The following is a 26,938-nucleotide window of genomic DNA, read 5'->3' as shown; positions in this document are numbered from 1 at the left end:
ATTGTATAATTTAAATCCTAACCACTTCTTTATAAACCCAAATTGAAATACAATTTTGTTTAATTGTAAAATCTAAACCCTAACCACTTTTTAATAAATCCAAACCGACATATAATTTTCTTTAATTATAAAATCTAAACCCTAACCACTATTTTATAAACCCAAACCGACATATAAATTTTTTTGATTGTAAAATCTAAACTATAAACCCTAACCACTCTTTTGTAAACCCAAACCGACATATAATTTTATTTAATTATAAAGTCTAAACCCTAAACATTAACCACTCTTTTGTAAACCTAAACCGACATATAATTTTGTTTAATTATAAAATCTAAACCCTAACAACTATTTTGTAAACTCAAACGACATATAATTTTGTTTAATTGTAAAATCTAAACCAAATCACTATTTTGTAAACCCAAACCGACATATAATTTTGTTTAATTATAAAAACTACACTCTAATCATTCTTTTATAAACCAAACCGACATAATTTCCTTATTTACAAATCTACATAATTTGTTTTCTAAATTTGTTTTATCTTTTTATTTTAATTTTGATTTATTTTATAAATATGATATAATATGGCGTTTTGTTGTATTTTGATTGGTTAATTAATCGAGGATGAATGAACTCAATAATTTTTCATATATAAATAACAAAAGAAGGTAATGGCGTGAATAAAAATCACGCGGGTAAGAAAAAACGCGCGTGAACCGGGAAGTAACGGTCACAATAATAAGGAATTGAAGATAGGTTTTATGATGTGGCAGTCGTACAGAGAAGAAGAAAAAGAGTTTGACCACCAGACCTAATAAAAGAGTACTAATAATAATAAAGAGGACCACTTTACATTTGCATTAACATGCTTTTAATCTAACGCTTCCTACTTTTTATTTATTAATCTTTCAACTAGACTAATAATAATACTCTACTACTTCTTCTACAAACCCCCATATATAGCAAGTACTAAATCCATTTTTCGTTCGGCCATTTAATTAATTTTTGTTTCCCTATGTAGAAATTATGTAATGGAAAAAAATCCTACAAAAATTTAGATTCAAATATATGTTACTATGATTGACTCTGGTATAAGATGTAACAATCCCCTTTTTCATAAGCATCAACATTGTTTGATAGAATGATAATTTATAATAAATGCCAAATTGATTACATAGATGGAAAGGTGTCTACGTGATTTTACTGACAATTAATATGATGATATATAGACACATGTGCTCATTGGTCCCCCAAAAATAATAAGCATGTAGATATAGTATGTTCTTTGCTGTAGGTATATAGAAGAAATTAAAGAACCGAAGAAGGTATCTATCGTTTTCGAAGATTTGGCAATAACATTTACCAGAGAAAAAAAGAAAAAAAAGAAAAAAAAGAAAAAAGTTTGAAAGACTTGGAAAGAAAGAGAAGGTTCTTGTCCCACTACTTTACTTAGGTCAGGTGAGAAGGCTGTGAACGACACGCGTATCATGGCGCGTTAAAAGGATTTAGTTGTTTGGTTGATCTGGCAGAGAAGAGATTAGTTTGACTAGAGAGAGACCCATTAAAGGACGAGAACTAGACAAAACATACATTTATTAAAGTTAGTTTAACTGCATGTTATGCTTTTAATGTCACTTCGACACCTTTTCTTTAACTAATAAATTATTACTTGTTACTTGTTAGGATCTTTAAGAATTAAGACCTACTTTAAATCAAGTACTACTAATAAACAAAGAATGCTACTTGCAAACGAGGTTGGATTTTGATTTTGTGGGATTTGTTCGATCTTGTGATCAACCTTGGCATGGTGTGACACATTTGGCAATTATCTATGTCTTATTTAATTGAGGTCACATATACGTTACCTTATAGTGCATAGTTATACCTTATCAACTTATTATTAGATCTCGGATTTAAGTCTACGTTTCTGTTCCAATTGTTGTAAGTAACAGTTTCAATTTATTTTCAAAACCACCCTTCAATAATCTAGAAGAGCATCAAAATGTGATTGTTTTGTTTATTGTAACTACTTTTTGTTGTATGTAGTATGTTGTATGATTTCAAACAATAGATGACAACAACAACAACAACAACAAAATCTTTCTAAACAATTCTCATTACTTTTGGTTTTACTGCAAGTTGCGACACGAAGTCCCAATAAAAAACGAACCCTTTTGGAAAGTCTATACAGAAACTTCAAGTTCTTGATCTGAATCTAAGCCTGATAGATCTCATTTACAGAAAACTCCAGACGCAAAAAACATTTGTTTTTCTCTGCGTGTAAATTTTAGAAAGAACAACTGCTAGAGAACTATGCAGGTGTTATTATTGCTGCTACTATGTATATATAATTCAGAACTCTAGAACCACCTTACCAGGAATCTGCTTCTTTTCCTTGGCTTCATGAGCTGCTACAACATCGGTTATTGCAAATGTTTTCTCCACAGGTATCTTTAGCTTTCCCGCTCCAACTAACCGCTGAATCTCGGCTAGACCTTCAGGATCAGCCCTCATATACGTCCACCAATAGTCTGTATTTTTATTTATAAATTCATCACAGTCAGATATTATCACATTAACCTTTTCTTTCCCACTCAAGGAGACATGTCTTATCACCAGAATAGTTGCTTCAAAATAAAAGAGAGTAATTCAGGATCTATCATATACCTATTCCATGAGAATACTGATATTGTATCTTCTTCTTCATCAAGAGTGAAGTTGCGAGTGGAAGCCCAACCACAAAACCGTATTTATCAGTCAACGCTGCAGCCTCACCCTTCGAAAGATAAATGCAATAGATTTAAAAAACCATTTATGTTAAACAAGATCCAAAACCTAAGCAACCAAGGTAGCTGCAGCTTGTAAAGCAAAAACAGAAGAATTATATATACCTGGAGAGTCATATAGCTTCCACCCTTCCTCAAGAAGTTAATGCCTATTCTCTCTGTTTCAGGCCCACCAATAGTATCCAAGACAGCATCAAATTTTCCTTTTACCGCCAACTCAATGTCCTGTAAATGAAGCAGGTCCAGGTTCAGGAGTCAGAATAAGATCATCATGGCTCTGCTTTGGACGAACAGATAACTAAACAACTCATGTAACTACCTCGGCTGTGTAGTCAACAGCTTGCTCGGCACCAGCTTCCAGTATTCTGTCTTTCGTCTGACCCACACAAGAGGCTGTCACATGACACCCAGAGGCTACTGCAAGCTGGATTGCAGAAAACCCTACTGCTCCTCCTCCTCCAAAAACTAATAGTCTTTGTCTGCAAAGAGACACATTGTAAGAAATGATGTCGAGTCCACAATAGTACAAGTAAAAGTGAATTAGTATCAGCTTATTGCCACCATACAGACAATAACATACCCTTCAGTTATCCGAGCATTACTCTTCAAAGCACGCCAAGCAGTCAACGCTGCAAAAGGAATGGCACTTGCTTCCTACAAGAGACAAACAAAAGAATAGCTTAAAAGACATATAGCTAATAAAAGACATACAATCAATGGGAAAAAAAAAAGCAAAGATAGGGAGATTCAAGGGTATCTAGATCTTCCCACTTACCACATGAGAAACTGACGATGGCTTTTCAGTGAGTTCTTCCTCCGAAAGAATTCCATAGTCAGCATAAGTACCTCTCAACGCTGTAGGATGCAATGCACCAAAAACTTCTTGTCCAACTTTTAATGACTTAACTGAATTCCCAATTGCTGCAACTTCACCACTGATATCGCGTCCAACTATAATAGGTAGATGCGGCTCGAATACAGAACGTCCATATCCAGCTCGTATCTGAAATCAACAGCATACCTCATCAGCTGAATGATTGTAAATATCAATATCACTACTCTTCGTTTAAATATTATCATCAATGGGAGACATCTACACCACCTCAAGCTTCTCCTATTAAATCTTCCATTTCATACGAATTTAAACTCCTAGAGCATATGCAAGAGATCCACAAGCTGAGCCGATCACACCAATCTTAATTTCTAATTAAGGAAATCTTCGATTATATATCTTAATGCCAACTAATCAGATGAAATCAAAAACGGATCAAGCAGATAACACACTCACTCTGCAATCAAGAGGATTGACGGAGACAGCTTTCGCTCGAACAAGAACCTCGTTCGGATTGAGATTCGGCACCGGAACATTCTCCCGGAGCTCGAAAACCTCCGGACCGCCAAAGCGAGGCAACATCACAGCACGGCAGCCGGTAAAGACGCTCCGGAGAGAGCTTAACCTCGCCGGCCCGAAAACAAATCCAGCACCGGAATTACTGCGCAATGATCTCATCACTCGCATTTCTCCGTCGTCTATGGAAACCAATTTACTCGTCGTCTTCTTCTTCTTCGTTGATGCGAGAATCTGCTTGCTTCTATTTTTTAGGTTTTCTTGTTTACACAGAAACGGAAATCTAAGACGTGGCAGCATTTGCGTCCGCAGAGCGGGTTTGTTTTCTTGACTGTACATGCAACCAACCTGTGATTTTAATTAATTAACCGGTTTATTCCAAAACCGAACCGATTTTACCAGATTAATCGGTAGTTCTTCAATTGCTTACACCGAAACGAAACTATTATTCTTCAACTGGCCCCGGGTTAAGTGGTACTTGTGATGTGAGATTGAGAGTAGAGATTTTGATTTCAACAAACCCAACCGGAAACGGACAACCAAACCGGAGAACGTAAACGGGTATACAAATCTGAACAATATAACTTAAGAACCTCCAAAAATGTATTACATGATCTAATATCATTATGGTATAACATTGTGATGAACTTGTTACTTGTACACAACAAGATAGTAGTACATTTGGTGCGCCTGTTGCTGAGAACAATCAAAAGAAAGGAAGACGACCAAAAGTCCAAAACTTTTCAGCGATTCTTGGTTTCTCTTTAGTCATGTTTTTGCTCTCGCTGATTGATTCAAACAAGTGGACTGTCATTGGTGGAAGCGTTCCCTTGTTTTACTTTCTTCTTAGGCTTACGCTTCTTTTGTTTCAGCCACATCCGCGTCTGGTCTTTCACATTTTTCTCCCACTCTTTTCTGTGCTTCTGGTAAAGCATCATAGCTGCTCGTGCATCATCAATCTGCAGTTAAATAAGAGAGATAAATATTTGCAGATGCAAAACGTGAAGATGTTTGTTTATATTCAGATGTATATACTTACAGGGCAGTGCTCTCCATTTTGGATGTCAGCTCCTAGAATTTCAGATGTGAGATGTTTCAACGACTTTCTTGGTTTGCCCCTGTTTGGAAGATTACAGATTCATTAGGTTACAATCCAAAGGTTTGAAGTTTGGGAAAGCAAAAGTGTGACAAGTATCAACTAGATAAAAGAGAGGGGTATGAGTGTGAGTACTTGAGAAAGGGCTGATACTCAGCTGTGTCCCTTATGTCCTGTTTGGGGTGTGTTAGCAGCAAAGCCTGTAACAAAGTTTACTTCTGTTAAAACTTTGTATTGGTATTGTAACCAGATTCTAGATTTGTGAAACCTACAGACCTTGAGATCGTTGTGCAAGGCGTGTCCCACTAGAATCTTTCCCTTTATCAACTCCGCTACTTTGGTCTGAGCAACGCAGAAATCTTTGGCTGAGGTTAAAAAAAAATGCTAAATTAAGATCAACGTTCCAAACTGTTTAGTAGAAAATTCAATCCATTTGGAGCAAAGATCAAGAATTTTGACAGATTGAAGAAAAATATTACAAAATGTTGAAAGCAAAACGAACCTTTTCTCAAATCTCGAGGTCTAATTCCACTAATATGTGTACGAAAGTCAACAACACGTTCCACTGGACGGACAAACTCATCGTATAGAACATTTCCCCATTTGTTAACCTGTCAATTAAGATGGTGAAACAATCAGTGACCTTCACGTAGAAGAAGAGAGAGATATACACCTCAAGAATATGGAAAATGGGAAAGACATTATGAGATGTGTACCAAGGTAACTCGTCCAAGAGCACTTTTGGTTCCTTGACTGACACCAACCATTTCACAGTCCATAGCCACTTCATCTGTCAAACTATCCACATGTTGGTGAGATTTGATATACATATTGCTCAAAGAAATAAACATCTACTAGCAAGATCCTTTTTTTGTTGCTTATAGCAATTTCTCAACATTCTTTTACTATCTAAACAACTCAAAGCCAATTCCACAATGATCAGCATTCACAAAAATGAAAAGAAGAGCAAGATTATATAGCTTATAACCAAAAGTTATGTACAAGATAGTCCGAGAACCTAAAGAAACCAACAATTCAACAAAACCCCTAACAATGTAAAGCTCATATGGTGTAGTGAAATAACATTGTCTATATATATCTTAGCTAGTTAGTCGTCATGACCCACCTCGAATCGTCGTTAACAGGAGTTAAGGGATCAATCTTAGGAACATCAACCTCCGAATCGGGTCTCTCTTTCCGCTTCCCTGCAAGTTTGCTGCGTAAGTTAGAACAACTAAGAAACCAAAAAAACATGGTATTTAAACCCTAAACCCCAAACCTCAAGTTCGAATCTTTAGGTTGAATGGTACCTAATATGGAGCTGGTATTATCTGGGCTATCATTACTAAACGATTTTCGAGTGTTGCCCTTGTTTCCATGAGAATCAGATTTCAGCTTCTGCAAGCACGATAGACAGAAACCAAAAAGTTCAATGGCTGAACAAAGAAAAAAATCTGGAGAAAGAGGGAGAAATGTAAGAGAAAGAAACAGAGACTAACTTGTTGGAGGAGTGACCAATTAGGGTTTATTTGAACAGGTTTTGTATTTGTCTTCTTCGTCTTCTGCTTTCTCTTCAGATCAGAAGAACTCATCTTTTTTAGTTCAGCCCCGGTCGTTTGGAAAATTTGTTGAGAAGCGCGGCTCAAGATTCCAGAATAAGGTTTAAGAGAGAACTCGGTTTAAGACCCTTCCAAAACGTTGCCGTTTCGTTCTAAACCAAATAATACGATTTTCATCACGTTAGAAATACTATAATAATTTTTGTTTGACTAACTTTTTGGTATGATAAAAAATCATACATGTATTCAATTATTGTATTTTTTTTTTTACACAAGTATTCAATTATTGTATTTTTTTTTTTTGTTGTTTTTAAAGCTAAGATAAGATATGGATGTATTCTTATAGTAGTAATGTCCTTGCTTAACATAAACAGAGACGGAAATGATTAATTGGGGCGTAATTAGGTGACTTGGTGGTTCAACCAACAAAAAAAACTAGCACATGGGAAAGCAGAAGCACCTCCCGTGTAAATAAATATTCGCATCATATGTTACTTGCATCATCGGATTCATTCAATTGTTCTGTTCCGACTTCCGACACACACCAAAAAAAAAAAAATTCATGACACATGCATGGAAGAGATACTATTAACTTGTGTAAGAAAACGTACAGCTTTCTGATGGATTGACGCGAAAGATCACATTTTAACGTTTATGTGAAAAAAAAACTTAACTGATATGTTAGTGTTCTCTCTTAAACTGTCGAGATAACCACGTGTTGAGTTGAGATGTGGTCGAGCACTAATTACAGTACATTGGAAATTAGAAAAGTGTAATTATTCTTACATAACTCACTGTTTTGTTCTGTTGTTCCACATTAATCATATCACTAATTTATTGCATTAGTTCTTTAGCTCTCTGTTTAACTTGTTCTGTTTGTCAACGTTGTCCCTTTTTTTTTTTTTTTTTTTTTTGGAAATCGTTCTATGTATATTTGTTGATAAAAATTAAACGAGGTAGAGATTTTTTGTATAACAAAAGTGGTTGGTTAGAGTAGAAAGCATATCTTCTTCATTAGTTAAAAAGGATATGCCAGTGACATGCTTGTTTTCTTGTTAGATTCAATTGGGCATGCTTTGGTATACAAGACAAAAGCGATCCTGTTATTTAAAGTGGGTAATTTATTAAATGAGAAATTAAAGAGATTATTAGTTAAAAATACGACGTCGTTCTCATGTTTAGGGATATTGATTTTTTAACTTATACTGTATACAAAAAAATTGCTGTCAGAAACCTCTCAAAGAGAAGAAGAAACCAATGAAACAAAAAAAAAAGGTAGTAAAATACTAAAATTAATTAAAAATGAAAAAAAGGAAAGATAAATCCTAAGAGAATAATAAAAAAAATAAAAGAAAAGAGAGAAGAAAGAGGAAAAAATAAATATAACCATCCGTCACCGTGTGAGGAAAATAAATTAGAAACTAAGAAAAACCGACGTCTTCATCATCTTTCATCTTTCATCTTTCATCTTCTCTCTCTCGCTCGTCCTTGTTGTTGGATCTCTCCCTCTCCCTGATTAATCAGGTACTTTATCTCTTATGATCATCATCACGATTTTTTTTTAGCTTTTTGATTCTGAGTTTTTTTTGTTGGTTAATTGTTTTTGCTGATTAGCTCCTGATGAATTGCATTGTTTATTGGGTTGAGATTTGGGTTTAATCTCTTTTGATCGTCTAGGTTGGTTGGTTGTTTAATAGTAGTTTGTAACCCTCTGTGCTTGTGCTACAGGCTTCGGTAGCTTCCGATTATACGAAAATTCAAGTGTGCGTGTGTTTTTTTTTTTTTTTTTTGCTGAATTGTTTTCGAAGCTTTGTTTCTTCAATCTTGATGCTAGCAAAGGTCAGGAGCTGATTTATATAAATCTCATGATATATATTCCCTACTTCCTTCCTATAATTTCTTGTTTTTTATTTTTTTGGTTGTGAAATTGGGTTTGATCTGATTTTTGTTAGGCATGTCTGGCAAGGTGGCTTTGTCTTGTTTCCTTCTTAAATTCATATTTAATATAATAAGACTTGTGTTTTTGTCACAAGAATGTTTGGTTTTGCTGTGGAAATCATTGGTTGGGAGATTTACTTTGTTTATGTTTGGGTTTTGAACAAGGCATTTATTCTTGCTTTCTGAATTGGGTTTGATTTATACAGCTTAAGTTTCATAAGTCTGCAATGTATCCGTTGATGCTTGAATGTTCAATGTGCTTGTTTGAAAAGCACTTAGCTAGAATGAGCTTGCGGTGTAATAACATCGGGGTCTTTGCTGTCTTTGTGGGTGAATTTTTTTACTTGTTCTTTCGCTCTACTGTTTGCTGATCTTTGTTAAATTTCAACTACCAGGGGGTTTCTGCGACGAAGCAAAATATGAGACGAAGAAATATGATGACTGGTTTAGACATGGAGCAGCATTCTCAAATCTTTCTCGGTCATCCTGAACCATGCATTGGAACTAACTTTCTGTATCCAGATAACCCACCCGTGAACATTGTTCCTCATTTAGAAGCTCCTTCTCTGCAAGAACCTTATGACAACAACTCAATGTTCTACGGGCCTCCCCAGCAGTACCATCTTCAACGTGCTTCAAATCTTGGTTCTGCCATGTCAACCGCACCAAATTTCTATCCCCCTTACGTGAACTATGAAGCTCCACCGAGTTATATGTTGTCTCCTGGAAGTTATGGTGCAGTCGTTGGAGCTACTTCCGCTGAACATGAGAGAAATCCCCATTTTATGGATCAGGGATACAAAAGAAAGAGTTCTGAAGGAATGCCTGGAAATTCTCAGTATCCATTAGCAGCTCCGTGTTCTTTCCCTCAATTAAATTCACAGGAGGCAGCACCTATCTCATTCCCACAGTTTGGTAGTTATCCTCAACCACTAGATCAGGGAAGTGTGAGGAACATAGCAGGAGCAGCTACAATGGATCCACTTCTCTCTCATGGTCATAACAACTTCATTCAAGGAAACTATGCAGCTCATCCTTTTCTACCTCCTGGCTCAACCTGGTATGAACAACACTGTAATAGCAGCAGATCTGATGGATCGTCTTCGCATTGGTCCCAAGCACCCCCTGCACCTTATATGCCTGGTACTATCCTTATTTGCAGCATTTAAATTTGTCATTTTGCAATTTCTTGAAAAATTTATTCTTCTTCTTGAATGATCTTTTAGGTAACGTTGTTCCTGGATCCATAGACTCTGGTAATGTCTGCTTCCCAAGATACCATGAAACATCTAGTAGCAGAAACCCCACACCACCATCTGTATACCCAAGGAACCACTATATTAGCAATCACCCGGTACCTCCTCCTCCCATTGTATACCCCCACATGCCTTCAGCCTCATACACTGAAACTATGCATGCTACTTCATACACTCACATGGGACCCGTTCAATCAACCGGATTCAGGATAAACCAACAACATCCTCGAGAAGATTATGTACCTGGAGCAATACTAAGGCACCATGGTTTTCCTCACCTAAGAGCAATTCCCACAGATGTACTATCCTCTTGATCACATTGTTCATCTTCTATAGTCAGTTTGTTCAAAAGAGTGTTCACTTTCCAATAATGGCTTTTTCTATGTTGATATGTTTAGGAAGTTGCACTTTGGGAGGCGGGCGAGTTCTACAATGATGATGATTATGTCGATGATCATCAAGCCATGCGCTTAGATATAGAGGACATGTCATATGAGGTTAGTCTTTTAGACCACATAATTCAAATGGTCCACGTTACTCTTTCACCATATAGCTATTTAATGAATTCACGGTGGTGTGCCTTATCTGATGACATTCAAAACCTCGATGGTGCAGGAGCTTCTTGCTTTGAGCGACCAGATTGGAACTGTGAAGACTGGCTTGTCGGAAGAAGATGTTAAAGATCTTCTGAAAAGAAAAACCTCATTAGCGACCAGAATCAACCTGGAAGAAGCTCCATCTACCGATCTAGAAAGCGATTCTTGCACAATATGCCAGGTAAGGACTGCATCCCCCAAGCTTATGCAAACAGTCAAAGTTCACTTAGACTCTTATTAGTAGTAAAATTATCTTTTCTTAATAATGGTCAATTGACAGGAAAACTACAAACACCAAGATAAGATTGCAACGCTAGATTGCAAGCACGAGTACCACACAGAATGTTTGCAGAAGTGGTTGGTTATCAAGAACGTGTGCCCAATCTGTAAATCAGAGGCACTGGTCATGGAGAAGAAGAAGAAGCTACGGTTAAGTAGTATAGGAGAAGAGGTTACTGCGGATTCAAACTAAGAGAGGTTACCCGTACGCAGATGGTTTTTTTAGACGTGCTTTTTTATCTATTGGTTTTATAAGAGAGAGAGAAACAGAGTCAGGGTAAGTCTCCAGCCCCAAATTCTGTAAATTTGTACTTTTGTGCACATAATTTGTGGTGACAGTCTAAAAGCTGAGATTGGCTTAGTGACTATAAAAAAACTGTACAGGCTTCTTTGGTTCATTGCACATTTTGGTTGCTCCCCTGAAGTTTCTTTTACATTCTTCATTTTTGTTCATCAATTCTCGAATATGATTTTGTAGAAATAATTTAAAACATTATAAGGATCTGAAAAACTTACACCAAAAGAAGCAACCAAAAGGAAAACACAAAGGAGTGTATTATCATCTGCATATATATCATCCATAGATAATTTAAACTGTATAGTTTCTCCTAAGAAACAAAATGGCTGTGGATCGAGAGAGATCAACTTGAGCAGCATCCGACCTTCTTGACATCAGAAACATCGTCCTTAGACCCAACATTAATACTCCGACCTTTAGGAATCGTAGCCGGATCATCTCCAATATCCAACGCTTTCTTGCTTGCCACACGGTATATTTGAGACAGCACTTCAGTGAAAGCATTCTCCACGTTCAATGCTTCGAGTGCAGATGTCTCCATAAAGAATGTGTTCTCTCTCTCTGCAAAGGCTTTAGCATCTGCGGTAGAAACAGCTCTTAGGTGACGCAGATCAGCCTTGTTACCAACAAGCATAATCACAATGTTGGCCTCTGTGTGGTCTCTAAGCTCCTTCAACCATCTCTCAACGTTCTCAAATGTAACATGTCGCGTAACATCATAGACAAGCAAAGCTCCAACAGCTCCTCTATAGTATGCGCTTGTGATTGCTCGGTATCTAAAAAAGTAACCAAACACAATAGATAGATCATCATCAAACATATATGTACATGAAAACTTTTCACTAACAAGCCCCCAAATGTGTCGATTAGGTTATAACACAATCAATCAAATTGTAATCGTTTTTTTTTAGGGGAATTGAATGTAAGAAATGGTTATTTATACCTCTCCTGACCGGCGGTGTCCCAAATCTGAGCCTTGACGATTTTTTCGTCGACGTGAATGCTTCGGGTGGCGAATTCGACACCGATGGTGGATTTAGACTCGAGGCTGAACTCGTTGCGGGTGAATCGAGAGAGAAGGTTTGATTTGCCGACGCCGGAATCACCGATTAGTACCACCTTGTAGAGGAAATCGTAATCATCGTCAGCTCTATACGCCGCCATTGCGTGAGAAGAGAGGGTTTCTTCGATCAGAGAAGCAAGCAGGTCTTTTGTTTCAGGTTAACCCCGGTGGGTGGTAAGAAAACGTGTACTGACGGAACAGACGGAGGCAGAGAGATGAAACGCACAAGAAGAAGAAGACACAGAGAGAGAGAGAGAGAGAGAGAGAGAGAGAGAGAGGTTTAATGGATGAGAAAATTTGCGCAGATCTGCGTACGGGTCGGGTCGGATCCGGATCCAATTATTATCGGGTCGGATCCGGATCCAATTATTATCGGGTCGGATTTTTCGCAATGGTATTTGAAGTACATTTTCCCAATTCAATGATTCGGATTTATGTATGGTCTTTGATATCCTAACATTTTTAATTTCTACCACTAATAATAAATATTGTAGTTAATAACATACTTATAATTCTTTCAGATTCAACACCTATTTATTTAATAACTAATATTGTAAATATTTTGAAAATACAGTAATATATATATAAAACTTTGATATATTATTTAAAAAACATTTATTTTACTATTATATATAAATATACAAAATATACATACTTATATATTGTTTTCTCTAATATATATATATATATATTGGTATTTATGAGAGAGAATTGACCTTTTTCTTTTGTTCATAAACATAAGCCTAAAATCTAATACCCTATTTTCTTGGTATTCTTCGGTAATTTTGATCTAAAAGGTAGTATCAATGTCGTTTGATTCATTAGAGAGATCCTAAACTGCGGTTTCGTTTTCCTAATTTTTTTTATCTAATTTTTTGAAGAATATGACAAACAAAAACGAGATGATGCACAAGGAGGAGGAGAAAACGATGGTGTTGTGGCACATCAGCAGCTGTCCGATTCCCGATGGTCATGATCCTTCTCTGATCAGTTGGAGAATAGAATCAGCGTTGAAAAAGTCTGGCCAATGGCGCTACTGCTCTGGTCCTCTCTTTATCACTGCCTTTGGCAACCTAACAGAGATCCCTGGTGACGATGACGTTCTGCGCAAGCTTTCTTCCACTGGAATCGCTCTTAAACATGGCCACGGTTAGTTACATAAAACAAATTATCTTCTTTCTTCTCTATGTATATTAGGGTTTAGTCTAGATTAAACGTTACTTTGCTTTTTCTTAAACAGACGTTGGAAGGGGTTTGTTGGAGTGGACCGATGTGAATCCAGCTCCGGCTACTATAATGCTCATATCTGATTCTAAGGAACTAGAACCGTTAGCTCGTACGCTTTACGACCTAGAAAATCAGGGCTACAAAATTCTTTTGGCATATCCTCAACGAGCTCCAGCTCCCGACTGGCTCTGGCTTAGCTTTCTTAGTGGTGTTTCTAAAGAGTGGTTATGGAATAGCTTACTGTCAGGTGTTAACTTTTTCCCCTCTCTCTCTCACTTGAAATTAACTTTTTCCCCTCTCTCTTTCTCACACTTGAAATTACCAGCAAAGCTGTTGTTCTCAACTAGTTTAGTTAGACCATCATCAATAGCGTTGCTCAAAAAAATAAAAATAAAAGTATTTTAATTGAAATAAGTATAAACCAATAATAAGTGTACTGGTGTATAAACAGTATAAGAATCGTTTCTTCCCACAACAATCTGAGAAACGATTTCTCTTCTCTCTCTTATCTTTTTAATATTTTATGTATCAAAATTTTGGTAAAGCAACCGCAGAGCAACGACCACTAATGATGCTCTTAGGATTTCCACATGCAGATGATGATGTTGATATGAAGGATGACAAACAGGAAACAACAAGACTTGTTCTTCAGGAAAAGTGCAGTGAAACCAATGAATCTCCCTGGAGTTGCTCAGTATGCGATTTTCCTGGCCAAAGCTTTGAAGATTTCACCACGCATCTCAAGAGTGCGCAACATTCATATGCTGTAAGCATCTCTACCTCACTCTGCTTCTAAATATATTTGTCACCTGTCTTACCCTTTTCAAAGTAAATTAAATATATAATTAATGCCTTTGGTTGTCAAGCAGGAGTGGGACTTGGAGGCTAGTCATAACAATGTGGATCGACTAGACCCTGCTAACATTCCCATGGGTCAATCAAAGGCAAGTTTTATTATCTTATCCCAAGTTGAGATTGCTAATTTCAAAAAATTCCCTTTCACAAATTACCTCTGGTTATGGTTGTCAAGCAGGAGTGGTACTTGCTGTATAATCAAGATGTGGCTCATCGTACTTCTCTTCTAAACCAGAGGTCCGGTCCCTTTAAGCCTCTAAACATTCCTACTAATACCATGGTATATCTCAAATTGAGATTTCTTTTTTTTGGCATTTTCTTACGGTTGAGTTTCACTAGACCCCAGAGACCAGATGTGAAGAGGTACATATATAACATGCTTGTGATTTTGGATATACTGACTTTGGTTGATGCTTAAACATTGAAGAATACATGAAAGAAGACAAATACTGGAGAAGAAGCTATAGATGAGGAGAACCCCGAATGATCGATCATCTAGATGGAGGGACGGACTGTACGAAATAAAACGAAGAAGAATGTGCTAAGGGGAGTTATACGTTTGGGGTGATGTGTAAGGAGTTGGACAAGAAGGGCCTTTTGGTGAAAAAAAGAACTAATAATAATAATTTGTGACATTTAAGATTAAATTTCGGAGCATTATTATTGAGTAAGTTTACAAAAAAAAATGCACTTTTGAAAACATACAGACTTTGTGGTTTCGTCACAAAGAATTTAATCTACACACTAGTTTTTAACCTCGTAACATTCAAATAGTACATTACATATATATATTGACCAACAAAAAAAGAGTCCATATTAAATTGATAAAGTCCGAGAAACTCATGAAAATACTAAACAATATTTTACATGTTGAACTGTCCGATACTTTCGGTGTTCGTTGGATCAACATGCATGTAGAAACACACTTAAGACATAAATCGTCATGGTGTCTAAATATCACATGATGAAAATTGTATTCTCGAAATAATCCACCAATAAAAGAGCTTTTGGAACTGGATGGAATCGAGAGACAAGAGACTATACGGATTTATCGATTTGATATATCTATGTAGTTTTTTCCAAACAAAATTTGAAACTGATAAAAGGATATTTGCCTTTTTAAAACGTCAATATAAGGCCTATATAGTCTATAGAACTCTATGTGAATAAAGGTCGTATCATCACATATAGATCGTGATTTAGTTAGTGAGATCATCATATAGCGTGCTAGAGTTTAGTGATAAGTATTTTTCCATTCTTAAATAATAAGTTCATATTGTGTCTATAAGACTATATAATATACATGATATTTCTGAGCTTGAGAAAAGCACAATACAGGTTCAAATTTGATAATTTATTTGGATGCAAGAATTAGGGAATAGTGTTGATATACATAAGAAAAAATTATACAAAACAGAGAAATAAAAGTATGGAACAAATCTTACAAGTTGGTCCCGTAGCTCAGTTGGTTAGAGCGTTGGTCTTATGAGCCGAAGGTCGCGGGTTCGAGCCCCGCCGGGACCAATATTGGGGAATAAATTCATTAATTTTCTTTTGCGAATCAATCCTTTGTTTCTGTAAATCTCATCAATCTTGGGCTAAAGTAATTAAAATGATCAGAAACAACCCCACCTTGAATTTGAAAAAAAAGAAGATCAAACAACACCTTTCTCCATTGGTTGAAATGTCAGTCACCAAGATGGGCTTATTCACCACAGAGAGAGCGAAGCTTCAACTCTCCTTCTCTTCTCTTTCTCTCTCATTTACTTATAAACCACTCAACATTAAACCTTCTTGTGCCTTCAAACAAAGAACACATTATAATCTCATATATCTCTTTCAACATATATATATATACAAAAATCTGGTTTAAATATTCAGCCAGATTATGTGATAATCTTGTTTAATAAAACGTTCTGCTAGCTTCTACCTGATCAGAATCTCTTGCCTTTATACTGATAATCTACTGTCATGGGATCGGGATGGTTGCTCCGCTCTATCACCTGTCTAACCGGACCAAAGAAGAACAAACCAAATCGAGGCAACGTTAGTATAAACTCTGTTTCATTAATTTCCTTTCTTGTCCTAAATGACTTCAAAGATGTTATCTCTAGGTACATTCTGAAACATCAAACCGTATCAAACCGGTTGGATCAAGCTCTGCTTCCACGACGCTCACCTCAGAAGTCGCTGTTATTCGCATTCAAAAGGCTTTTCGAGCATTCAAGGTTCGTCTTTTTTCACTATCTGAAAATTCTGATTCACCATTTTCACTTTCTTTTTTTTTTTTAAATCTTGTTTCGAATCTGATCCGCAGGCGAGGAAAAGACTATGCAGCTTGATGAGCGCGAGGAGATTTAACTCGCTGATCCAAGGCCATAAACTGAGTAACCAAACTTCGACTGCACTCAATGTGATGCATACTTGGTGCGATATACAGAGCCAGATCAGAGAAAGACGTTTGTATATGGTGACACAAGGTAGACTCCAGAACAAAAGATTGGAGAATCGGTTGAAGCTGGAGATCAAGCTTCAAGAGCTAGAAGTTGAATGGTGTGGAGGTTCTGAAACAATGGAGGAGATTCTAGCAAAGATCCAACAGAAAGAAGAAGCTACGGTGAAGCGTGAACGAGCAATGGCTTATGCTTTCTCTCATCAGGTCAATGAAACTGATACTTCACCTTAACATTGGTTCGTTGGTAGGTTTGTAACTTAGATAACTTGTAGCTCAAGTAAATTTTCTTGTTTTTGCAGTGGAGGGCTAATGCTACACAGTATCTAGGTCAAGCTTCCTTTAACCTAGGTAAAGAAAGCTGGGGATGGAGTTGGAAAGAACGGTGGATTGCGGCTCGACCTTGGGAGATTAGGACTCAATGCCACAGCACTAAACCGATCAAACCAGCTAAAAAACCGGAACAATTATCACCAAATGTGACAAAGACCTCCACTAAACCGGGTTTGCCAAACACCAAGGAAGTAAAAAATTCCAAAAAGCCTGGTTCCGGATGAGTTTGATTAAGTCGGTTTATGTTTTTACATATAAAAAAATTGTCTGGTTTGATTTCTTTCTTAATGGTTTGTTTCTCTATAAAATTGGTGGTTTCTTTTTTGTATACACACACAAAAGCCAAACTCTTTTTTAATCATTTACCAAGTTCTTTTTGGGCCTATCCTATTGGGCTTCAATCTTATAGAAACGACGACGTATTGTAGGGATGCCAAATTATAGAAAAATGTCATTCAGGTCTTCTCTCTCTCTGGTCGCTGAACATTTTAAGATCGCTTTAGCTGGTTCGTTCGTGCATCTGATTTGCTGCTGTCTTTAATTTTCTTCCAAGAGTTGAGGTAATTTTGATTCTTTTTTTTTTTTTTTTTTCCCGATTCTGAATCTCCTTCTTCTTGATGGTTGCTTAAATTAATCTTTCGTTAAAATTGGATCGACCTTTTGGTATATTGCTGCAATTTCAATTGATTCTGGAAGAAGAAGAAGAAGAAAAAAAAACGACCTAATCATCTTTGTTCACGTGAAAGGTTTTGAATTTATTGTGGTTATGATTGACAGAGAGTTCATTTGAGTAAATCGATATTTGATTGAAAACGACCCTTGGTTGTTTCTTTTTTTTTCTACCCAGAAATTGAAAAGTTCGAAACTTTTTTTTTTGTTTTTAACATGGATCGATCTAATTCCAAAACTCTAAACTTTAATTCTCAGGTCTTTTAAAAATCTAATCTTTCTTTGGTGGGTGAGGTGAAGAGATTTGTGGAATCAACCCGATTTTGTTCTGACTCGCAGATCTCAAAAGAGTTTTTAAAGAAAATGAACAGAAACACACGAATCGATATCCCTTCACCATCTTTAGCCACAGTCTCCTCCTCTGCAGACGGTGAGTTTAATGAAGACGACATCTTTGCAATCGACATATCTCACGCGCCTCCTCCTCGTCATTCTCCCGTGTCGTCTCCGTCGCAGCAGCAGCAGCATCATCATCATCATCCTGCTCGTCAGCTTCAGAGGAGCAAGAGCGGTTTGAAAAACGTTGAAGCTTCTGGTATCCTTGCGGCTCTTCCTGAATCCTCTGGAAACAGCAGTTACTTGAGTCATGTCTTTCACCACAAGCCTGCTGCTGTTCTCTCCACTTCTGTCTCCTCCACTGTTTCTTCATCGTCTTCTTCAGGTGGTGGTGGTGGTGCATCTGCTGCTTCTTCTTCTTCATCTCGAGCTATCCCATCCGCGCCTAAACCTCCTCAAGAGAGGCTTCCGTTTTCAGCTTCTTTCATAGGTGGTGGTGGTGGGGGGAAGTATCCTCAGTCAGCTCCTGTTCAAGTGCCGTTAATGTCTTCGGCTATGATGAATCGCCATAAGAAGGAATTCAAGCTGACTGATGTGGTGGATGATGATGAGGAGGAAGAAGAGGAAGGCGAAATGCTTCCGCCTCACGAGATTGTAGCTCGATCTTTGGCTCAGTCTTCGTTGTTATCTTGCTCGGTGCTTGAAGGAGCAGGAAGGACACTTAAAGGGAGAGATCTCAGGCAGGTAAGGAATGCTGTTTTCAGAAGAACCGGTTTCATAGATTGAGTTTTCTTTTTTTTTTCTTTCTTTTCAATTCAGAAAGACCATTCTTTAATTTATTATCCCAATTGATGAACTTCTTTATCCCCTTATTTGGCCACTGAAACTTGTCAATGTGTATTGTTCATATATGTTGTCTACATTTAGACGATTTGTTACTTCATATCAAAGAGATTGATGTGATTGCACATGTTTATAGTTGCTTTCATGCTTCACATGTTGATGTTTTGGTGACAGAGAAGGTTAGAGTTGTTTTGAGGTTTAAGTTTCACATTTATATGCAAGCCCTTAATGACAGTCTCTGAAGAAAGTTCTTGCATTATTCGAGCCATGAAAGTTATTTATATATGGTTCGCTGAGGTTGACACTGATCATATGATCTAAAATTGATTAATCTTTAAAGAGAAAATGATCACCTTTTGAGCTTTAATTGTGTTTCTTTTTGCAATACTGTATTTGGCTATTTGCTCCTTTCAAATTGGTATTCATGCACTTTATTTATGGACTTGTCTAGAGCCTAAAAGGCTGTGACTTTTTTTTTTAACTTGGATCTTTTGAATAAAGTAGTGAGATCTTACAAGAATGAGAAAGGGGACCATTCTTAAAGCGACAGCTCTTTTAACAATTTTGGTTCCATCTTCTTCTAAATCCATCCCAACCCATAAGATATTTTTATTTTTAATGAGAAACGTTTAAATAGTTTGTACTGTACAACTGTCTTATAGAACGAGCTTGATGATACATTTTTTTTTTTTTTTTGAATGCTTGATGATACATATTATCAGTTGACAAACGAAAAGACAGAATAAACGGATAGGTTTGAGAGTCATATGACTCATTAGACCTTAAATTGAAGAAGATGATTCCCTTTCTATCTTTTGGGTGTAACGTACTTTATGACATCGCAACACATTGGTCTGGTGTGTGTTTATTACTACATCACATGAAAAGGTGTTCCTTTTTAAACTAAAAGGTAAACTTTAAATATTCTAATATAGTTATCTGTTATAGTAAGGTAAAATACATTTGGTACCAAGTAAATATTTAACTATAACTTGTAATAATCCAATATTATTAATGTCTAAAGAGAAGATTGACTAGTTTTATTGAACAACTTCCTTCATTTAGACCAACATGGGTGGCTCTCTATACCTATCTCATGTCCCCATTCTTTTAATCATCAAAGACAACATCACATTCAAGTTTGGTGGATCTCCTCCTACCACTAAAGTAGGTGAGAGAGAACAATTATTGACATCAGACATAGAATAACAATCATATTTTTACTCTTGTGAGGAAAGTTTCACTTGTAATTTAAGGGAACTGGCTAAACCCTCCTGATGTTCCAGAAGAAGAAACAATTCAAAACTTACTGTTCATGGAAAATGACCAACTTATATCTATTGGGACCAAAGGTTTACGTTTTGAGAGAAAGAAATAGGAATCAACACCCTGGCTCATCTTGTTTAATAACAAGGATCTATCTTGAACAGAGCATTTACCTATCTGATGGAAGCAGTAAAAGTGAAAGTTTAAGACTTTATTAGAAGAACATCCATAAAAGTTACACAACAAGAACAGGGGGAACTGCAATTTCTCAAGTATCTAGGTTACTGCAGTAACAAGAGGATGATGATGATACGAAAACATAACACAACAAGTAGCAAACCTTGGAATCTAACCATAATTGAGCTACAGAAGAGTTGGTCTAACTGGTGAAAAAAAGATGAAAAATTACAAATGGCAAGGTCAGGATATTGGAAGAAGGAAGTCGAAGAACCTGAAATTGTGGGTTACACACTTGTTGTCCTTCTTCTTCTTCTTCTCTTTCATCCTTTCCTTGCGTTTTCTTTCTTTTCAGGCCATTGAATCACACAATCCGAGAGCGCCTTCCCCTGTTCCGAACAATCTAAGTCAAGCTTCAATGTGCATGGAAGGCTTGACAAGCCCTGCATAATGGTTTTTATAAGTTCAATGACCAAACAACTACAAAAAGTACTGAATTTGATGAATAAAAAGGACAGAACTTGGGATCAACCTGGATTGTGAGAGAGGATTAGTTTTCAATTGTTCAATGGCGAGAAATTGAGGAAGCAGAGGACGGCTTGTGGGTGAGACCGTCGTGCTGCTCCTCTTCTTGTCCCTGAAACCGTGCTGGTATGCGAATACCGGAAGCGAATTCACTGGAGGCAAACCCGATTCCGGGGATTGCTGATTGGTGAACCGGCGGAGGAAGGTGGTGGTGGTGGTTGTTGAGATCGTCGGTGGAGATGGATTGATGATGTTGGTGAGGATCAAACCAAGCACGGATCATGGGACTGTAACTGGACTGAAGGGGACCCCTCTGAGAATAAAGCTGTTGGCTTTGGCCAAAAACTGGCTGAAACGACGTCGTCGAGGAAGAAGGAGGAGGAGGAGCGAACAGAAACCCTCCTCCGTTTCCTGTATCGGTTGCTCCGCCGCCACCGCCGCTGTTCCAAGCCACTAGTCTCTGAATCCTTCCGAATTCCGATGACTGCTGCTCCCAGCTCACCGAATTCGATGTGTCAAACCCTAACGGATTGCTCTGCCCGTAGAACAGAAAAGGTTCGGAGGCGGAAGCAGAGGTGTGGTGGTGGTGGTGGTTGTGGTTATGGAGAAGCGACGGTGGACCATCCGGGAACGAATGCAGCGAGAGACGGAGATCTTGGTTTTGGCTATTAGTTCGAGAGAGCAAATCCGGCGGATGCTGATGATGATGATGGTAGTTGTGCATAAGCTGATGATGATGATTCGGAGGAGCCTCCGTTGAAGAACCAACCACCGGAAAAAACGACTTTATAGTGTCAGCAATCGAATCTGAATCCATAGACGGCGGGAGAAAACTGGACTCGTTCTCGTTGTTGTTACTACTCGGATGCTCTGTTCCTCCTCCGTCGAATCCAACACCGAACTGAAGCTGTTGCTGTTGCTGCTGCTGCTGCTGCGGCGGTGGAGACGGCAAGATTTGGGATTTGGCGGGGGTTCGTCTGGGTTTAGCGTTGGCAGCGGCTAGGCGAATAGCATCGGCGGGATTCCACGGAGGAAGCTCAGCGAGCTCGTCGATGGAAGTCTTAGCCTTTTTGATAAGCCAATCAACGGCTTTGCTAGGACGGTCGAAGCCAAGCCTGTCTTGAACATCGTAGAACTGAATCGCCGTGTGAGCAGAGAGCCTCACGCGCCGGTCACGTGGTCCTTTGGCCGTGCAGACTTTGCTGTGCCGATCTTTTCTTCCAGTGGACCGAACAATGTGACCACCTTGAACCTCAACAATCTCGCCGCATCCGCCGTCAGCGGAATCCGACGTTGCGCGGTGGTGCCTCATTGAAGAAGGAGGACGCGGTGGTGGTGGTGCTGGCGGGTGGAGGAATTCGTCTGACATTGATTGAGCATATTGAGGAAGCTCAGAGTCTTCTTCTTCGTCGAGACGACGGCGGCGGCGGCGACGGTGGTCGTCGTTAGAGGGTGAGGAATCCAGAGTAACTCAAAAAGGAAGTAACTCCCGCATACTTGCTCACAACCTCACCTTGAAAAAAAAAAACCCTAACCCTAAAAAAAAAACAGAGAAGGATAGAGCTCTAAACAATCTCCTAAGAGAGAAAGAAAGAAGAAGAAGAAGAAGAAGAAGAGGTTTAATGCAAAATTGGAGACTAACCCATATCTGAAAGAAAAAAACTCTTTTTTTTTTTTTGGCTAATGCTTAGTAAAAAGGTCTCTCTTCTCTTGTTTGGTGTATCTCAGTAGTTAATAGAAAGAAAACGCAAGAAGGAGACCAAAGAGATGAAGCAAGCAAGCAAGCGATGTGAGAGAGAGAGAGAGAACAGAAGAGAAGGGAAGAAAGGGAGATGTGTAAATTGACCAATCAAGACAAAAAAAAAAAAACAGAGAAAGCTTTTTTCTTTTATTTTTCTGATATTTCTTGGGAAAATGTTTTAAAAGAAAAGATATGATGGTAATTAAAAAATACAGTAAAAAATTAGAGAAGAAGAAGAAGAGTGTTGTTTGAGAATGTGGGTTTGATGATGATGACGCAACTCTTTTTATTTTTCCTCTCATTAAAGAATCTCTCATCTCTTCCCACATTCAATTCTTTCTTTTATTATTTTTATTTTTCAGTATTGTTTTTATTTACTTTCTTTCTTTTTTGGGCAATCAAAAGCTGAGTCGTTTTCCCCCAAATGTATTTCACAATTAATAAATTCTAAACAATGTTTAATGTAAACACTTAAAAAAAACAACCAAAAAGTATGTACATAAGTTACCATACAAATAAAAGTATGTACATAAGTTAGCATACAAATAAAATAAATTGCAGGGGTGCATACAAACAAATAAATGTCAGAAAATAATACTACTCCATTGGGCTCTTAGAATTAGTCTTTTCCAAAACCAAACTTGTTTCCTGAAATAATTCTTTTACTAGTGCGTGGTTTGTATGCCAATCATTATGTCATTTTCTAATATAATACGTTAAACACATTAACTTAAAACATTTTACTTCCATGAAAAATATGGACTTATGTATTGGTCAGAGATACTTATTTGATATTAAAAAAAAAAATGAGCATTCTTTTCGTGGACATATCTTAATTAACACATATGATAGAAGGAAGAATGAAGTTATGTTTACCTAAATAAGATATAGGGATATCGTGTCAAGTTTTGTCATATATCTATGCAAATTCTTGAAATTCAAATCGTAACACAATGATATTACTACAAACCATCAAACTATATTATATACACATCAATTTAGAAAAACAAAACGCAAAAAAATATGTCATCATAATAGCGGACTTATTATAAAGTTGATAGCTAGCTATAGTAGTAGTACCTTTTATTTTCGATTTTCCTATTTCAATAAATGAATAAATACCCTAACAAAACTTATGGTGTAAGCTGGGTCAAGGTTCAATTCAACCTTTTGTGCTTCTGAGTTTCTTTCTTTTTAAGGGTTGACCCATACATTACTATGGAAATATATATATATAAAGCTTGATTGATGCTCCGATCCACTCTTCTCTCTACCTTTTTGTTGTTGAAAGAATCTCAATAGTTAACTAAAGCAGATTTTTATTCCGGAAAATCGAACTCGATCATATAAGAATATAATATAACTTAACAATTAGGACTCTTTATATTATATATATAGTCTATATATCCTAAGATTTTATTTTTTCTTATGACCTTCTCTTTTTTATGTTTTGAACAAATCTTGTCTTGTATTCTATACTATTCTACTATAAACAAATGAGATACTCGTTATTCTTTTTGTTCTAAAATCTAATTATTTATCTTCCTCTATTTGACTTGACGAAGTAATTGTTTTCACGGACTCACCGTATCGTGCATATCACCCAAATTCATATCGAAAAGGTAGTTTGAAATCAGAGAATATAAGAACGTATATATAAACTAATAAAGTTAAGTAAAAGACAATCTAAGCTTCAACGGAAATATTTCTAAGATCTTGAGAAATTCTCTTAAGCTCAAAAATACTTCTCCATTGGTGGGACTCTATAATGCTTCTTGAATCCCAACCAATTAACCATAATAACTCAGACAACTAATTCCATGTATGGAATATATTGTGGTTATAATATATGTACCACAAAATAACTCCAGATTGTTGAAACACGAATAAATACAACAAACCTGTATTATTATTGTTCACACAATTTGTAGCATATAAAGTACTCTTTAAAAAAAAAAAAAAAAGTTGTAGCATATTAAATTTAAACACACGTACGATAAGCTAACATAAAAACTTGACGCAAAGGATTCTATCATTTACATTAAACTATACAACTTGTTTTAGTTGGGAAAATATACTATTATACAGCATTATTTGATACTATTTCATCTATATTTTATAAATAATTTAACCACCTACTTTAATGGAATAATAAATAGGAAAGTGACATATTAGCACTATATAAAAGGGTCGACTGACGAACCTAATACGAACACATTAAAATAATTGATCAAACATAAACAACTTATATTATATTTAAACATTAAATACGTTGTTTAGTAGAGAAAAAGGAGAATATATGTCATCTCCCACGGTTGCATATTAATTAACTGTAAATCAAAGTAGCTTCCACTTGGAATCACGGTCACGATTCGCAACACTACAAAATAGAATGATTGCGAGAGATTTTAAATTTTAATTATGATAATTAGTGTGAAATACAAGCAATAATTAAGCACAAATAACGCCAATAGTTAATTTAATAATACCATTGATTAATAACGTCAGTTTTGAGTATTTTTGATCATCAAAATAGTTGACAATATGGCCAACTGGCAAGTAGTATGTTAGTATGTATATTTTCTTTGTAATTTTACAGTAATATACGATGTGTTCGAAGACTTTAGGTATTAATTGGATTTTCCAAACGATGTATAAAAAGATCAACTGATACTCTACAATAAGGATTTTGTAGGAACTGTTGACTATACTGCTGACTCGCTGAGTGACCATACCCAGGGGCGGATCTAGAGTGTTATGAGGTGGGGCACGTACCCTATGCTCTTTACTAATAATTGTTCAGTTGTTTAATTTTTCATAATGGTTTCCATAGGTAACCATGTTTAAAAGAGGCGGTTAAAATCAGAGCCATGCCAACGATAATGAAGGCCAGAGGCGAGTTTATAAATAATGTATTAGATCATTTTATTTTAATTCATATAAAATAAACTTATAATACAACAGATGAATTGTAAAAATCAAATTAAAATCTAATATATGCTATATGCATGTTTTCTCAAAAGTGGATAAAAATATAGAATTTAGGATGACCATAAAAATATCATTTTAACAAGTATACAACATCTAAAACAATTCAATGAACAATAAAATGAGAAGTCCATATTACTTAACCTCATTTTTAATTTCAAATCTTAAGTTTAGTTTGTGTGAATAGTTTTATTTAAAAGTAAATTAGAATTGTACTTAATTATATATGTAAAATCACGTTTACATACATAGTATGGGGTAAACTTACAATAGTATTATTTTTAAATTGACACTTTTGTTTCTAGGAAAAGAGAGGCCGTAGGCGAATGTTTCAAAACTTATAATTAAAGCACGGCTCTCGTTAAAATGTTTATAGTGGTTGTAGAAAAAGTGGTTAAAAAAAAGCGGTTAAAGAGAGCGAATGGAAAAGATGGTACTGTAAAAGAAAGCGGTTGAGTATTTAGTTTGATTGATAACATTGTAGCGGTTGAATAGTATAAGTAATAATAAATTATAAAAATTGTTATTTGTTAGTCAATAAATGAAAAAATGGATAATAAATTTTTGTCTAATTCATAATATAAAATATTAACATATTTAATGACATTAAGGAAATTATCAAATGTGACATCAACAAAATTATCAAATGTTTAATTTTAAATCTCCATTATATAATATTAAAAAAATCATAATCTCCATTAAAAATGCAAGTTAATATTTAAATCATAATCTTGACTTAATATGTCTTACTATTTCTTCTCAATATGAGTTTTTAAAGGTTAATAAGCCAAAAAAATAAAGAAATATAAACTATGCCACTTTTTGTTAAAAAAAAAACTATGCAACTTCTTTATAATACAAACATTGGTTTTTGTTAGTGGTTAGAATTGGTGTTTGCAACTATCAAAAAGAGGCTCTAACCACCCTCTTCAACCACTTGTTCCAGCTATGATATCCAACCGCCATCTTCAAACGATTTGTTGATTGGTAATTATTAGAGCGGTTCGTTTACAAATGAGGTGTTTAGTTGCTTCCAATCAGACCCAATGATTACTTAGCATAATTGGTAAAATGTGCCCCATGCTAAACCTTGACACCAGGCTTCAATGCCCCGTACCACTATTATCAAAACAGAGGAATGTGACTATATGGTTGGAATGTGTTTTCATAGACAAGAGAAATGTATGTACGGTGTAAAGACTCTATAGTCGGCTATTCGACCATTAAGAAGGTCGTAGTAGAATAGACCACTAAAAAAAGGTACGATTATCTTCTTTTTTTAAACAATGTCAAAAGAGATTAGG

At 36.3% G+C, this 26,938-nt stretch overlaps 8 protein-coding genes and 1 non-coding gene across 13 annotated transcripts; 5 read left to right on the top strand and 4 right to left on the bottom strand.

Moving 5' to 3' along the window:
- Window positions 1–2,103: 2,103 nt before the first annotated feature.
- LOC104765328 (uncharacterized) lies at window positions 2,104–4,481 on the bottom strand. The gene is made up of 7 exons (XM_010489022.3): window positions 4,078–4,481; window positions 3,565–3,792; window positions 3,370–3,443; window positions 3,109–3,268; window positions 2,895–3,014; window positions 2,671–2,779; window positions 2,104–2,534 (listed from the first exon to the last, which is right to left on the bottom strand). Exons 1-7 carry the CDS (start codon window positions 4,474–4,476, stop codon window positions 2,356–2,358), a joined length of 1,269 nt encoding a protein of 422 aa, XP_010487324.3. The 5' UTR covers window positions 4,477–4,481; the 3' UTR covers window positions 2,104–2,355.
- A 218-nt stretch (window positions 4,482–4,699) lies between these two features.
- LOC104765327 (RNA exonuclease 4) lies at window positions 4,700–6,920 on the bottom strand. Of its 2 annotated transcripts, none has more exons than XM_010489021.3 (9): window positions 6,733–6,920; window positions 6,544–6,631; window positions 6,360–6,438; window positions 5,950–6,031; window positions 5,736–5,844; window positions 5,510–5,598; window positions 5,369–5,433; window positions 5,177–5,255; window positions 4,700–5,096 (listed from the first exon to the last, which is right to left on the bottom strand). In XM_010489021.3, exons 1-9 carry the CDS (start codon window positions 6,823–6,825, stop codon window positions 4,932–4,934), a joined length of 849 nt encoding a protein of 282 aa, XP_010487323.1. In that variant the 5' UTR covers window positions 6,826–6,920; the 3' UTR covers window positions 4,700–4,931. The 2 variants fall into 2 exon arrangements, with proteins under 2 accessions (XP_010487323.1, XP_087356524.1); XM_087500398.1 differs by having other exon boundaries at window positions 5,950–6,023; window positions 6,733–6,883.
- Window positions 6,921–8,048: 1,128 nt separating this feature from the next.
- Window positions 8,049–11,280, top strand: LOC104765326 (uncharacterized). Its single transcript, XM_010489020.3, has 6 exons — window positions 8,049–8,316; window positions 9,126–9,873; window positions 9,957–10,285; window positions 10,385–10,483; window positions 10,602–10,763; window positions 10,863–11,280. The coding sequence occupies exons 2-6, from the start codon at window positions 9,150–9,152 to the stop codon at window positions 11,052–11,054; spliced, it is 1,506 nt and encodes a 501-aa protein (XP_010487322.1). The 5' UTR covers window positions 8,049–8,316; window positions 9,126–9,149; the 3' UTR covers window positions 11,055–11,280.
- A 51-nt stretch (window positions 11,281–11,331) lies between these two features.
- On the bottom strand, window positions 11,332–12,531 carry LOC104765325 (ras-related protein RABA1g). Its single transcript, XM_010489019.2, has 2 exons — window positions 12,103–12,531; window positions 11,332–11,935 (listed from the first exon to the last, which is right to left on the bottom strand). Exons 1-2 carry the CDS (start codon window positions 12,321–12,323, stop codon window positions 11,503–11,505), a joined length of 654 nt encoding a protein of 217 aa, XP_010487321.1. The 5' UTR covers window positions 12,324–12,531; the 3' UTR covers window positions 11,332–11,502.
- Window positions 12,532–12,792: 261 nt separating this feature from the next.
- LOC104767518 (uncharacterized) lies at window positions 12,793–15,004 on the top strand. Of its 4 annotated transcripts, none has more exons than XM_087501394.1 (7): window positions 12,793–13,019; window positions 13,104–13,371; window positions 13,463–13,696; window positions 14,046–14,215; window positions 14,319–14,393; window positions 14,483–14,541; window positions 14,732–15,004. In XM_087501394.1, exons 2-7 carry the CDS (start codon window positions 13,107–13,109, stop codon window positions 14,769–14,771), a joined length of 843 nt encoding a protein of 280 aa, XP_087357520.1. In that variant the 5' UTR covers window positions 12,793–13,019; window positions 13,104–13,106; the 3' UTR covers window positions 14,772–15,004. The 4 variants fall into 4 exon arrangements, 3 of the variants coding, with proteins under 3 accessions (XP_087357520.1, XP_087357519.1, XP_087357517.1); XM_087501393.1 differs by having other exon boundaries at window positions 12,936–13,019; window positions 14,483–14,584; XR_015590840.1 differs by having other exon boundaries at window positions 12,953–13,019; window positions 14,319–14,584; window positions 14,732–14,855.
- Window positions 15,005–15,754: 750 nt separating this feature from the next.
- TRNAI-UAU (transfer RNA isoleucine (anticodon UAU)) lies at window positions 15,755–15,828 on the top strand. Its single transcript has one exon. It is a non-coding gene; the product is annotated as a tRNA-Ile (tRNA).
- A 187-nt stretch (window positions 15,829–16,015) lies between these two features.
- LOC104765324 (protein IQ-DOMAIN 10) lies at window positions 16,016–19,089 on the top strand. Its single transcript, XM_087501395.1, has 5 exons — window positions 16,016–16,350; window positions 16,419–16,532; window positions 16,622–16,963; window positions 17,059–17,649; window positions 18,017–19,089. The coding sequence occupies exons 1-4, from the start codon at window positions 16,276–16,278 to the stop codon at window positions 17,311–17,313; spliced, it is 786 nt and encodes a 261-aa protein (XP_087357521.1). The 5' UTR covers window positions 16,016–16,275; the 3' UTR covers window positions 17,314–17,649; window positions 18,017–19,089.
- Window positions 18,122–19,089, top strand: LOC104765322 (protein S40-7). The gene has a single exon (XM_087501396.1). The coding sequence runs from the start codon at window positions 18,122–18,124 to the stop codon at window positions 18,878–18,880; it is 759 nt and encodes a 252-aa protein (XP_087357522.1). The 3' UTR covers window positions 18,881–19,089.
- A 1,308-nt stretch (window positions 19,090–20,397) lies between these two features.
- On the bottom strand, window positions 20,398–22,919 carry LOC104765321 (transcription factor TCP4). Its single transcript, XM_010489014.3, has 2 exons — window positions 20,913–22,919; window positions 20,398–20,823 (listed from the first exon to the last, which is right to left on the bottom strand). Exon 1 carries the CDS (start codon window positions 22,272–22,274, stop codon window positions 20,946–20,948), a length of 1,329 nt encoding a protein of 442 aa, XP_010487316.2. The 5' UTR covers window positions 22,275–22,919; the 3' UTR covers window positions 20,398–20,823; window positions 20,913–20,945.
- Window positions 22,920–26,938: the final 4,019 nt, after the last annotated feature.

This window comes from Camelina sativa, chromosome 19 (assembly GCF_030686135.1).
Source record: "Camelina sativa cultivar CO46 ecotype springtype chromosome 19, ASM3068613v1".
Taxonomy (NCBI): Eukaryota; Viridiplantae; Streptophyta; class Magnoliopsida; order Brassicales; family Brassicaceae; genus Camelina; species Camelina sativa.
This window is presented reverse-complemented; position numbering and strand designations above follow the sequence as displayed.

What these genes read in the sequence shown, in the direction of transcription:
- LOC104765328 (XM_010489022.3), bottom strand. Translation starts at nt 4,476, where the DNA reads ATGTACAGTCAAGAAAACAAACCCGCTCTGCGGACGCAAATGCTGCCA. An exon ending in CATCGTCAGTTTCTCATGTG is followed by an intron (nt 3,444 to 3,564) that starts GTAAGTGGGAAG and finishes TGTCTCTTGTAG; the next exon opens with GAAGCAAGTGCCATTCCTTT. An exon ending in AATGCTCGGATAACTGAAGG is followed by an intron (nt 3,269 to 3,369) that starts GTATGTTATTGT and finishes GTCTCTTTGCAG; the next exon opens with ACAAAGACTATTAGTTTTTG.
- LOC104765327 (XM_010489021.3), bottom strand. Translation starts at nt 6,825, where the DNA reads ATGAGTTCTTCTGATCTGAAGAGAAAGCAGAAGACGAAGAAGACAAAT. An exon ending in ATTGGTCACTCCTCCAACAA is followed by an intron (nt 6,632 to 6,732) that starts GTTAGTCTCTGT and finishes TCGTGCTTGCAG; the next exon opens with AAGCTGAAATCTGATTCTCA. An exon ending in TAATACCAGCTCCATATTAG is followed by an intron (nt 6,439 to 6,543) that starts GTACCATTCAAC and finishes GCAAACTTGCAG; the next exon opens with GGAAGCGGAAAGAGAGACCC.
- LOC104765326 (XM_010489020.3), top strand. Translation starts at nt 9,150, where the DNA reads ATGAGACGAAGAAATATGATGACTGGTTTAGACATGGAGCAGCATTCT. An exon ending in TAAGAGCAATTCCCACAGAT is followed by an intron (nt 10,286 to 10,384) that starts GTACTATCCTCT and finishes TGATATGTTTAG; the next exon opens with GAAGTTGCACTTTGGGAGGC. An exon ending in TAGAGGACATGTCATATGAG is followed by an intron (nt 10,484 to 10,601) that starts GTTAGTCTTTTA and finishes TCGATGGTGCAG; the next exon opens with GAGCTTCTTGCTTTGAGCGA.
- LOC104765325 (XM_010489019.2), bottom strand. Translation starts at nt 12,323, where the DNA reads ATGGCGGCGTATAGAGCTGACGATGATTACGATTTCCTCTACAAGGTG. An exon ending in GACACCGCCGGTCAGGAGAG is followed by an intron (nt 11,936 to 12,102) that starts GTATAAATAACC and finishes TTACTTTTTTAG; the next exon opens with ATACCGAGCAATCACAAGCG.
- LOC104767518 (XM_087501391.1), top strand. Translation starts at nt 13,107, where the DNA reads ATGACAAACAAAAACGAGATGATGCACAAGGAGGAGGAGAAAACGATG. An exon ending in CGCTCTTAAACATGGCCACG is followed by an intron (nt 13,372 to 13,462) that starts GTTAGTTACATA and finishes TTTCTTAAACAG; the next exon opens with ACGTTGGAAGGGGTTTGTTG. An exon ending in GTGCGCAACATTCATATGCT is followed by an intron (nt 14,216 to 14,318) that starts GTAAGCATCTCT and finishes GTTGTCAAGCAG; the next exon opens with GAGTGGGACTTGGAGGCTAG.
- LOC104765324 (XM_087501395.1), top strand. Translation starts at nt 16,276, where the DNA reads ATGGGATCGGGATGGTTGCTCCGCTCTATCACCTGTCTAACCGGACCA. An exon ending in AGGCTTTTCGAGCATTCAAG is followed by an intron (nt 16,533 to 16,621) that starts GTTCGTCTTTTT and finishes TCTGATCCGCAG; the next exon opens with GCGAGGAAAAGACTATGCAG. An exon ending in CTTATGCTTTCTCTCATCAG is followed by an intron (nt 16,964 to 17,058) that starts GTCAATGAAACT and finishes TTGTTTTTGCAG; the next exon opens with TGGAGGGCTAATGCTACACA.
- LOC104765322 (XM_087501396.1), top strand. Translation starts at nt 18,122, where the DNA reads ATGAACAGAAACACACGAATCGATATCCCTTCACCATCTTTAGCCACA.
- LOC104765321 (XM_010489014.3), bottom strand. Translation starts at nt 22,274, where the DNA reads ATGTCAGACGAATTCCTCCACCCGCCAGCACCACCACCACCGCGTCCT.